The sequence below is a fragment of the Bos taurus genome, chromosome Y, assembly GCF_002263795.3.
Source record: "Bos taurus isolate L1 Dominette 01449 registration number 42190680 breed Hereford chromosome Y, ARS-UCD2.0, whole genome shotgun sequence".
NCBI lineage: Eukaryota > Metazoa > Chordata > Mammalia > Artiodactyla > Bovidae > Bos > Bos taurus.
The window spans coordinates 7,318,491-7,330,536 of NC_082638.1; the positions used below are offsets into that span (position 1 = coordinate 7,318,491).

Sequence of the window (12,046 nt, forward strand, 5' to 3'; positions counted from 1 at the left end):
TCCAAAAAAGATGTCCTTTTCATTATAGGGGACTGGAATGCAAAAGTAGGATGTCAAGAAACACCTGGAGTAACAGACAAATTTGGCCTTGGAACACAGAATGAAGCAGGGCAAAGGCTAATAGAGTTTTGCCAAGAGAACGCACTGGTCATAGCAAACACCCTCTTCCAACAACACAAGAGAAGACTCTACACATGAATATCACCAGATGGTCAACACCGAAATCAGATTGACTATATTCTTTGCAGCCAAAGATGGAGAAGCTTTATACAGTCAGCAAAAACAAGACTGGGAGCTGACTGTGGCTCAGATCATGAACTCTTTATTGCCAAATTCAGACTTAAATTGAATAATGTAGGGAAAACCACTAGACCATTCAGGTATGACCTAAATCAAATCCCTTATGATTATTCAGTGGAAGTGAGAAATATATTTAAGGGACTAGATCTGATAGATAGAGTGCCTGATGAACTATGGACAGAGGTTCCTGACATTGTACAGGAGACAGCGATCAAGACCATCCCAATGGAAAAAATATGCAAAAAAGCAAAATGGCTGTCTGGGGAGGTCTTACAAAGCGCTGTGAAAAGAAGAGAAGTGAAAAGCAAAGGAAAAAGGAAAGATATAAGCTTCTGAAAGCAGAGTTCCCAAGAATAGCAAGAAGAGATAAGAAACCCTTGTTCAGCTCTCAATGCAAAGACATAGAGGAAAACAACAGAATGGGAAAGACTAGAGATCTCTTCAAGAAAATTAGAGATACCAAGGGAACACTTCATGCAAAGATAGGCTTGTTAAAGGACAGAAATGGTATGGACCTAACAGAAGCAGAAGATATTAAGAGGTGGAAAGAATACACGGAAGAATTGTACAAAAAAGATCTTCACGACCCAGTTAATCACGATGGTGTGATCACTCACCCAGAGCCAGACATCCTGGAATGTGAAGTCAAGTGGGCCTTAGAAAGCATCATAACGAACAAAGCTAGTGGAGGTGATGGAATTCCAATTAAGCTATTTCAAATCCTGAAAGATGATGCTGTGAAAGTGCTGCACCCAATATGCCAGCAAATTTGGAAAACTCAGTAGTGGCCACAGGACTGGAAAAGGTCAGTTTTCACTCCAATCCCAAAGAAAGGCAATGCCAAAGAATGCTGAAACTACTGCACAATTGCACTCGTCTCACAGGCTAGTAAAGTAATGCTCAAAATTCTCCAAGCCAGGCTTCAGCAATATGTGAACTGTGCACTTCCAGACGTTCAAGCTGGTTTTAGAAAAGGCAGAGGAACCAGAGATCAAATTGCCAACATCTGCTGAATCACTGAAAAAAGCAAGAGAGTTCCAGAAAAACATCTACTTCTGCTTTATTGACTATGCCAATGCCATTTGACTGTGTGGATCACAATAAACTGTGGAAAATTCAAAGAGATGGGAATACCAGACCACCTAACCTGCCTCTTGAGAAACCTATATGCAGGTCAGGAAGCAACAGTTAGAACTGGACAAGGAACGACAGACTGGTTCCAAATAGGAAAAGGAGTATGTCAGGGCTGTATACTGTCACCCTGCTTATTTGACATATCTTCAGAGTACATCATGAGAAACACTGGGCTGGAAGAAGCACAAGCTGGAATCAAGATTGCTGGGGAAGTATCAATAACCTCAGATATGCAGATGATATCACCCTTATGGCAGAAGAGGAACTAAAAAGCCTCTTGAGGAAAGTGAAAGAGGAGAATGAAAAAGTTGGCTTAAAGCTCAACATTCACAAAATGAAGATTATGGCCTCTGGTCCCATCACTTCATGGGAAATAGATGGGGCAACAGTGGAAACAGTGTCAGACTTTATTTTTTGGGGCTCCAAAATCATTGCAGATGGTGACTGCAGCCATGAAATTAAAAGACGCTTACTCCTTGGAAGGAAAGTTATGACCAACCTAGATAGCATATTCAAAAGCAGAGACATTACTTTGCCAATAAAGGTCCATTTAGAAAAGGCTATGGTTTTTCCAGTGGTCATGTATGGATGTGAGAGTTGGACTATGAAGAAAGCTGAGTGCTGAAGAATTGATGCTTTTGAACTGTGGTGTTGGAGAAGACTCTTGAGAGTCTCCTGGACTGCAAGGAGATCCAACCAGTCCATTGTAAAGAGGATCAGTCCTGGGTGTTCTTTGGAAGGAATGATGCTAAAGCTGAAACTCCAGTACTTTGGCCACCTCACGCAAAAGAGTTGACTCATTGGAAAAGACTCTGATGCTGGGAGGGACTGGGGGCAGGAGGAAAAGGAGATGACAGAGGATGAGATGGCTGGATGGCATCATCGACTTGATGAATGGGAGTCTGAGTGAACTCCGAGTTGGTGATGGACAAGGAGGCCTGGCGTGCTGTCATTCATGGGGTCACAAAGAGTCGGACACGACTGAGTGATTGAACTGGACTGAACTGAAATCAGACCAAAATTCCTGAGAACAGACCTATTTTTCAAACAAGCTAGCCTTAATTTGGTTATATTTGATAAAAATGAGGGTAATTGTAGGGAGAAAAATGTTTTAATAAATGTTAAATCCCAGTGTGTTAATGGAGGTCTAACGGAAGTAATGACTCATTTCTTAGATAGTTCTTTGCTGTAATGTGATAATAATGTAAAATTTAATTGAATTCCTAAAGAATACCCTAAATTTGTTTCTGAAGCTTATCTCAGTAATCTATCTTTGGATGAAGATCAGATGCCTGATGACCTGCAACCAGGACTGGGAAAAGACATCATTTAAGGGACTGTCTCCAACCTGGATGGAAGTCCCTTTGCATCAGGTACTCTTAACTAGCTCATGCACAAAGAAACTGAAGGGAAGCTAACTCTTAGATTAATTCCCACTTCCAAAGGCCCCTACACTGAATTGGTCTATACAGAAGACAGCTGACCTGATCTCACCTTAAAATGATGCTCAAGGAGGAGAAACTACACTACACCAGGATGAGAAGATGACGACATCAGAGGTAGACAGCTTGTCTAAGATGCTGGACCTGATTCGTATGATCATTTATAATGTTTTCTTGACTTCTTAGACCTTTGCATATAAATCAAATGCTTTTCTATCATAGGCCTGATCCTATGTTAGTTTTAGAAAGCAATCCAGTTGTTGGGTTTGTGGCCAATTACCTGTGTCTAGTTCTGGGTTACCTTGGTAAATTTCTCTACTACAAGACTCTAACTGGTTGGCCCTGAAAAAATTTACTTAAAAAAAAAATTATAGTCATATTCAGGTCACTGTGATATTACTGTGATGGGATCCCCTCACCGGGCGAATTAATAATGCCTGCTCTGACTCTGGCCATAAATTTGAGCTTTTATCTATTACTCAAGCTCAATCACAGCAATAAGAAAAGTTTCAGCAAAGGAAGAAAAAAAATCTCCCACAATTATGGGATGGACTTATATAGATAACACCAGGCTATGGTAATTTAGGTTTAAAGTCTCCTCTGTGTTGGAAACAATTAAATCATACTAAGGATTCAGTCTAGTAACACTAGAAAACTGGGCTATGTGCCTTAAAGACGGTGTTGCCAATATATAATTTCCCTGGAAAAAAAAGACTCTAGAGTAGACTAAGTCAGATGACTTGAGATATACTGGGCTACATCTAATGGAAGCTCCTAAGTCTTATTTGTGACTTTACTAATACTGCTGACTATGTTATTTGTATTTCACCTATTTTACAAAATTGCTGTTTCTTACACTGCCAAATGTGTCTGAGGCCTCTAATAGAATAATATATAACCCATATGAGATCGATGATGGTAACAGTGTAACTCTTGTAGATATGGGAAGAAGCAACAAGAGGGAATATTTTCCTGGACCAGGAGGCTAGTAAAACAGGTGGTACAGAGAATTTTGGATACTGTTTTATGGTTTAGTCCAGCAACAGCACATTGGCTTGTCAACAAAATCTTTGCCAAACCTGAGAATGGACATTCTCAGCACCATGGGATAAAATGGTCATGAAATGCTCCCCTCAAAATCCTGGGCAAGTTTATGAGCAAAAAGGGGCTCTGCCAACTGAAGACTGGCACTTGCCATCTACAGCTACAGAGATTAAATCATGGCCACTACAACTGCTGACTTTCAATGCCCCTGAAAGGAATTCAGGGTGAAAATGAGGAATGAGGCAAACTGTAATCTGGAACTGGCAGAAGAGGCCTTCAGATAGTTAGATCTTTTCAGGAGATTTTATGAGTTCCAATTCTTGCATCTTCTCATACCTAGAAAAACACAGACGTCATTATTGATGACATCTGCTTTGGCTATTAAGGAAAACTTTGCAATTAAAAGTCAAAATAGAGTAGCTATGGTTCAGACATCCTGGAAAATAGGTGATATTATGGGTGTAATTTCAGATTAGACGTTGTATTGCTAAACACTTGAGCTTTCTGAGCCATGTCAGGCTTAGATGCCACCAATCTCAAAACAATGTCTGCTGGAAGCTAGTAACTGCAACCTTACTTTACAAAACTAGGCAACTGGCTACCTGGCCAGAAGTCTCCCTGAAGTGCCAGGTCCAGACTGGGTTTCAGGCCTATGCTTCTAAAAAGGGATTTGTCTATTAAAATTCCAGTTATCCCTCCTCCACCTACTTCTAATTGGGTCTGTTACAACAAATGGCAGAACAAAGGATTGAGATTTTAATCATACACGGCTCAGATCAGGAATATTTCCAATTCAGTGTCTATTCTCCAAGCTGAGGAAGTCCTATGCCCCATTTTGACAGGAAGTTATTACAGTCATAGTTGCCCAGTTCCCTAAATTAAAACTGAGCAGGACTCTGTGGGGCTCTGGAGTACAGATCTATTATGTGTTCTACATTTATCTGTAGGATATAGGCTTCATTCACCTTCCCTGGGTTCTAAAGGATGGATTCAAACAATTGCTAATCAGGGAAGGGAGGGGATACAGAAACACAGGAGAAACAAATGGTGGTACAGCCTTGAGACAGGGCCCTAGTTCCTAATCAAAGAAATATCCATAACATTGTCTTTGAGTTCTACAGCACTGGAGCCCCCACCCATGTGGAGGATGCTAACTTCAGACTGAACACAAGATTGCTGGAGCATAGCTATGTTGCTCCACCATCAACCAATCAAAAATAAATAAATAAAGTCACAAACCCTGCAGCCCTCACCCCAAGTGCCTTCTGTTTCCAGGGACCAGAGATGACCATCCTGTTAGGTCTCCTGTTTGGCCCTTGTCTATTTCATCTCTGAGAGGAGCCAACAGTTTCAAAACAAACTGCTGTTACTACAAGGGTGGAAGCTGGTTTCAGATGTGGAACACCCCAACTTAGATCAGGTAGAGAGACTTGTGCTCTGCTAGGCAGGCGTACACCCATGCACAGCAGGAAGAAGATACAGAAGAAAGAGACCTCTGCCCCAATTCCCAAGAAGTATCTTGAGCATGAAGTCTCTCAGCGCGGAGTTGTTAGGGGAAGCACACTGATTGAAACCGCCCACCCTGGCCAGGCACCAACCACTTGCATGGGTTGTTTTATGACAGGAGATCCTGATAAGGGATATAAACATAATAAGCCACAACCAACCAGAAGAGTTCGGGAAAGGTCAAAAGGATACACCAGTTATCCGTCCACTTCCCAGAATCCCTCTCGCTAGCATCCATCTTGGCTGAGCGATGCGTGCCACCACCAGGAAAGACTCTGAATTAGAATGATTGGCCAAAGACCACCCGGAAACTAATCCCGTCACCATAAAACCCGAGACTATGAGCCACATGGGCAGAGCTGTTCTCTTAGGTTCTCTAGGGTTCTCTTACCCTACTGCTCTCCACCTGGGTGCCCTTTCCCATTAAATCTCTTGTTTTGTCAGCACATGTGTCTCCTCGGACAATTCATTTCTGAGTGTTAGACAAGAGCCCAGTTTCAGGCCCTGGAAGGGGTCTCCATTCCTCCAACAGTTCCTTCCAAGTACACTCCCTCAAGGCCACTCACTACCCTATATAAACACCTATTTGAGGGTATGCACTGTAATTAAGACAGCCTATGACTAAGGCACCATGAGGCCTATGCAGGGGAAAGCAGAAAAAAAGATTCCTGTGGACAACCAGTGACTCATCTTTTGACAACTCCCTGAATAAAGAAGGCTCTCTTTAGGATGGCTCAAAAGGAACTCCTAGGCTCTTGTAAATCAATCGTAGAGAAGATGAAAAGTAGCAGAGAAGACAAGTCGAGGAATCTGCTTCAAAGGCAGAGGCCACAGAAGAGTGGGTTCAGTGTTTTGTTTGAATCAATATGTGCCTCACATAACAGGAAACTGTCTTGCTGTGTGTGAATGCTCTGGGAGTGTGGTCTGCTTATCCTTTCACAGGATTCCTCAAGAGGCAGGTGCCCTAATGGCTTTTTAACTGCCTGAGCTGTGCTCACACAACTTTAACTGGCCTGATCCCCAGCTGAAGGGAGAAGAGGAAAGAAAGGAAAGGAGATGCCCCATCAGCTTGGGTGGCAACTACTAGAGTGCAGTGGACTATGGCACCTTTGGAACACAGTAGAACATAACCTTGGCCAGAGATAAACTGCTTCCGTTGTAGGAAAGGGGACCCCTTCCAGGGCCCAAAACTGGGCTCTTGTCTAACACTCAGAAATTGTCTGAGGAGACACATCTGCTGACAAAACAAGGTATTTTATTGGGAAAGAACACCTGGGTGGACAGCAGTAGGGTAAGGGAACCCAAGAGAATAGCTCTGCCACATAGCTCAAAGTCTTGGGTTTTATGGTGATGGGATCAGTTTCCCGGTGGTCTTTGGCCAATCACTGTAATTCAGGCTTTCCTAGTGGCGCACACATTGCTCAGCGAAGATGGATGCTAGCGAGAGGGATTCTGGGAAGTGGATGGATAACTGGTGTCTCCTTTTGACCTTTCCCAAACTCTTCCGGTTGGTGGTGGCTTATTAGTTCCATATGCCTTATCAGGATCTCCTGTCATAAAACAACTCACGCAAATGGTTACTAAAGGGCCTGACCAGAGTGGGCAGTTTCAGTCAGTATGCCTCCCCTAACACTTTCATAGCTACTTACTTGTTCACCACAGATCAACGAAAAAGAAATTACAGAAGACAGTGGAGGGGAGGGGAATAAGCCCCTGCAGGCTCCCTGTTGTGGGCTGTATATGGGTTGGAAAAGAAATCTCCACTGGAAAGGATGCAGAATGAAAGAAGAATAGAGTTCACTAAAGCACTAAAGCATTTGTTCCTAGGAAGGAAAGCTAGGACAAACCTAGACAGTGTATTAAAAAGGAGACATCACTTTGCCAACAAAGATCTGTATAATCAAAGCTATGGTTTTCCCAGTAGTCGTGTATGGATGAAAGAGCTGGGCCATTAAGAAGGTTGAGCAAAAAAAATTTTTTAATTAAAAACAGAAGGCTGAGCACGAAAGAATTGATGTTTTCAAGATGCAGTGCTGGAGAAGACTCTTGGGAGTCCGTTGGACAGCAAACAGATCAAACCAGTCAATATTAAAGGAAATCTGTCCTGAACATTCATTGGAAGGACTGATACTGAAGCTGAAACTGCAATACTTTGGCCAACTGATGCGAACAACTGACTCACTGAAAAAGACCTGGATCCTGGGAAAGATAGAAGGCAGGAGGAAAGGCGATGACAGATTATGAGATGGATGGATGGCATCACCGATTTAATGGACATGAGTTTGAGTAAGCTCTGGGAGACAGTGAAGGACAGACAGGGAAGCCTGGCATGCTGCAATCCAGGGGGTCACAGAGTCAGACATGACTGAGCAACTGAACAACATAATAAGGTATACAATCACTGAAGAACACAGTGACAAAGTTAGTTAAAGTGATAAAGGAAGTTTATTTGGATTTGCGGCTCTGAAAAGTTCAGTCTCTGCTCCCCAACCTCCTCCCACCACGGCTCATGGAGGAGCTCTGGCTGCTGTTCCTGCTGCTGTGGTCCCTTTTTCTTCCGCTGCTTTGAGAACTGTGCCTTCCCCGGCTTCTAGACCCATGTTTTTGAGATTTCTCGCCCTCATGACTACTCCTCCTCTTCCTGTCAGCCTCGTCTTTCCTCTTGTAGGAGTGGGCCCACACAGGGCTCCTCCTCCTCCTTTGCAGGTTATAGTAGTCGTCATGGTGGTCCAGCCTCACCCTCCTCACTGAGCTCTTCCCAAAGGTGGAGCCAGTCCAAATTGGAGGTAAGTAGATGTCTTCATTTCCTTCGCAAAATTCATTGTTTGGATTTCTGAACACGTGAAGAAAGTTGCAGTATTTCCCTCTGGGACACTGCTGTATTTCAAATAAACCTGCAAGGGCACAGTGAGGAAACAGCATTTACTGCTGGCACTTCATCCTTTTCACAAGGTACAGTGCTGGTGTACCAGTGTGATAAGCCTGTTTTCTCCCACGTATTTAAAATAGCTTGTCCAAACTGATTTCACAGTTCAGACTCACAGATTTCAAAAACATTCAAATGTTCTAACAAACTAGCATTACAAATGGTAAAGGTTCACAACTTAGTAAGAACATCCCATTTCCTCACTGGATGACACAACCAAACAAATTGTGCCCACACTTTTCTAGGGTTTCACCATCCCACATAGTGACAGTGAAGATCCCAAGTTAATGGTAAAGAACACACGCCTTGGAGTCTAGGTGGCAGTGTGATTTGAGAGCAGAGTGGTAGTAGTAAGAAAATTACTAGTGAAATGGCAGCACTCTCTGTGGGTACAAGAACACATATTTTCCTTTTATTTTAAAATAAGATGATAAATATTAGCATACTAGTTTCAAATTTACAAAGGCCTCTTAATACAAAACATTCTTGTCAAACTAAATCTATTTTAATAATCCCACTGGGGCTTAGTAAAATAGCAATAAATTCCTCAAATACGTAAAACAGTTAAAAGTGAAACAGATACCATCCTCCTGGACACTATATACAAAAGCTAACTTAAGATAGACCCTAGACTTAAACTATAAAATTCTTTTAAAATAGATGAAGTAAATTTCATTAAAATTAAGAACTGTGTCTCAAAGTACACCAGCAAAAAAGTTACTATAAAATTTATCTGCACAGCATACATAGGGCCTCTATCTACATTATCTAAAGAACACTTACAACTCAATAAGAAAACAACAAGTAACCCAGTAAAAAACACACAACTGACTTCTCATTCCTTCAGATGATTATAAATATGACAAGTTCATAAAAAGATGTTCAACATTACTGGCCATTACAATGAGACAGCATCTCACACTTGACAGGATGGGTAAAATATAAAGAAAATTAACTGTATTATGGGTATATGGAAAATCAGTAATCATATTCTGCTGGTGTAATAAAATAATTCAGCTGCTTTAGAAAACTGTTAAACAGTTTCTCAAAATGTTAAAACTAGAATTACCATGAAAGTGGAAGTGAAGTCGCTCAGTTGTGCCCAACTCTCAGCGACCCCATGGACTGCAGCCTACCAGGCTCCTCCATACATGGGATTTTCCAGGCAAGAGTATTGGAGTGGGTTGCCATTTCCTTCTACATAAGAATTACCATATGATCTTGCAATTATGCTATGAATCATATGCACAAGAGAAACATACATAAAAATCTGTGGGTGAACTTTCACAGTAGCATTATATATAATATCCAAAAGGTGGAAACAACCTAAGAGTCGATCAACTAACAAATAAATAAAATGTTATCAACATTATTACTTCTGAACTGCAGTAATGGAGAAAACTCTTGACAGTCCCTTGAAAAGGAAGAGATCAAACCAGTTCATTTTAAAGAAAATCAATCCTGAATATTCACTAGAAGGACTAATGTTGAAGTCGAAGCTCTAAGACTCTGGCCACCTGATGTGTAGAACCAACCCACTGAAAAGACCTGATGCTGGGAAAGACTGAAGGAAGGAGGAGAAGGGGACGACAGAGGATGAGATGGTTGGATGGGATTGCCATTACTGACTCAACAGACATGAGTTTGAGCAAACTGTGGGAGGTGGTGAAGGACATGGAAGCCTGGCATGCTGCAGTCCATGGGGTAGTAAAGAGTGAAGACACAAGTTGGTGACTGAACAAGAACAACAAATCAACAATAAACCATTGCAGGCACTATAATTCATATGCAAAAAGGATGGAGTTCTCATACACTCTATTGATACAATATGGATATATCTGGCAAATGTGCTAAGCCAAAGAAGTTAAGATACAAAAGATAAATGTCGTATGATTCCATTCATGTAAAATGTCCAGAATAGGCAAATCTATAGAGAAGATACGGGGAAGCAGAGAATGGCGAGTGGCTGTTAACAGATGTCAGATTTCTCTGAAAGTGAAGAAAATGTTCCAGAATTAGAGGTGATCATCACAAAGTTGTGAACATGATAAAAACACTGAACTGTGCACTTTATTTATGAACTGTGCACTTTAAAAGGGTACATTTTGTTAAGTTTTTTGTTTTCCTCTACACTGCTGTATTTTTTAGAAAAGCAGAATAGCTTCTTGTTTCAGGGGAAGTCAAATAGGGTATCTATGAACTGAACTGAACTTTAGAGAGAAAATAATTTTTACCCTTTCATGGTACAAGTCTTAAAACTTATGGTGAATTTGGTCTTTTAGTTTTCCTTCTAAAAGCTACTCCTACTCTATCTACTCTAATATGCTTTAAAACTAGCAGCATCAATGAAGAGCAAGCTGACAAACCGCTTTTGTGATTCAGAATTTTTAAGTTACTTTTTAAATAAGAGATTTTAAGGAGTGAATACAAAGCAAACAAAGAAGATTAATGGGAAAGATAAGTGTTCCCCAAAGGCATTAATAGCATTTTTTTTCATCCTGAGGTACTTATATTTGGGCTAAGCCCATCTGACAGGAAGAAATTTAAAAATAAGAAGGCCAAAGAATTGCTAGATAGTCTCAGCAAAGTCCACATATCCGAGGAATTATTCTCAAGTATCCATAAATTAGTCTGACTGGGCCCTTAACATACTCCACACAGCTATTACCAATCTCTAATTTACAAAACTGTGTTTCATGGAAGGCAGAAAATATGACAGGAAGACGTAACAGAAAACAACAGAAGATTCATTAAGGATAAAAGATGGAGAGAAAAAAACCACTGAAGTGAGAAGAGCCAAAGAACAGAAAACACCTCTACAACTGTAATAAGTAAAATGAGATTCTTATCGTTGTACACAAAATGCAGAATCAAAGATTAGATAACCTGACTCTGCCACCAATGCACTGTAAACTAATTTTTCATGGTGTAACATGACCCACATGGCCTATTACAGATCTAAAATATTATGTCCTTTATATAATTCTCATGTGTGGAAAGATAAAAAATGTGGAAACTCTGATTCAGTTTTTAAAAAATTCTCTTTAAAGCTTGTTCTTTTTTTCCTGCTAAGAATCTCCTTTTATGTAACTGGAACAATCAAGGGGGAAAAAAATCATCATGTTGTACTTTACCACAAATTGCCATATTCCATTGGGTCACTGGGCAGAATTCACACTGAAGCTGTCGTCCTGCATACCATCGTCCATTAAACAGAGAAAGGGCTGCCTGGCATTCTTCTTCCCTTTAAACCACAAATTAACAGATGAACCTTAATGTTCTAATATATACACATAACTGCATCATCTATTAAAAAACCCTTTTGTCAATTTACCACAGGACCGCCTAAAGTTACTACTGACAGAGTCTTTATTAGAGCTTCTAAAACTCAACATTTACTAGGAATCCTTTTTACTATCCCTCCAAAATGTTCTGAAGGATGCAAACCAGGTCTTAATCCGATAGAGCTGATTATTAAAAATGCAAAGTGTTTTCATTGTTAGAAAATGTTCTTTTTCAGCTAGAATTTCTATTGCTCTACAGTGGTTCATGTAATCAGTGAGATACATAATGGCTGAAGCAAATATCAAGACAAAACAGTGATACATTAATTATTTCTTAGCTGGTAAAATATACATAAGAACTGTATTGGCTTTAATTTCAATTTATACTCTAAATTCTCCATTCTATTATC

At 40.6% G+C, this 12,046-nt stretch overlaps 1 protein-coding gene across 1 annotated transcript in view; it reads right to left on the reverse strand.

Moving 5' to 3' along the window:
* Positions 1-7,852: 7,852 nt before the first annotated feature.
* The window catches only part of ZRSR2Y (zinc finger (CCCH type), RNA-binding motif and serine/arginine rich 2), a 55,467-nt gene continuing 51,273 nt past the window's right edge, over positions 7,853-12,046 (reverse strand). Inside the window, exons 10-11 of the mRNA XM_059884060.1 lie at positions 11,487-11,596; positions 7,853-8,320 (exon numbers count right to left, since the gene is read on the reverse strand). Coding sequence (XP_059740043.1) covers positions 7,899-8,320; positions 11,487-11,596 — 532 coding nt within the window. The 3' untranslated portion in view covers positions 7,853-7,898. The remainder of the gene's footprint in view (positions 8,321-11,486; positions 11,597-12,046) is intronic.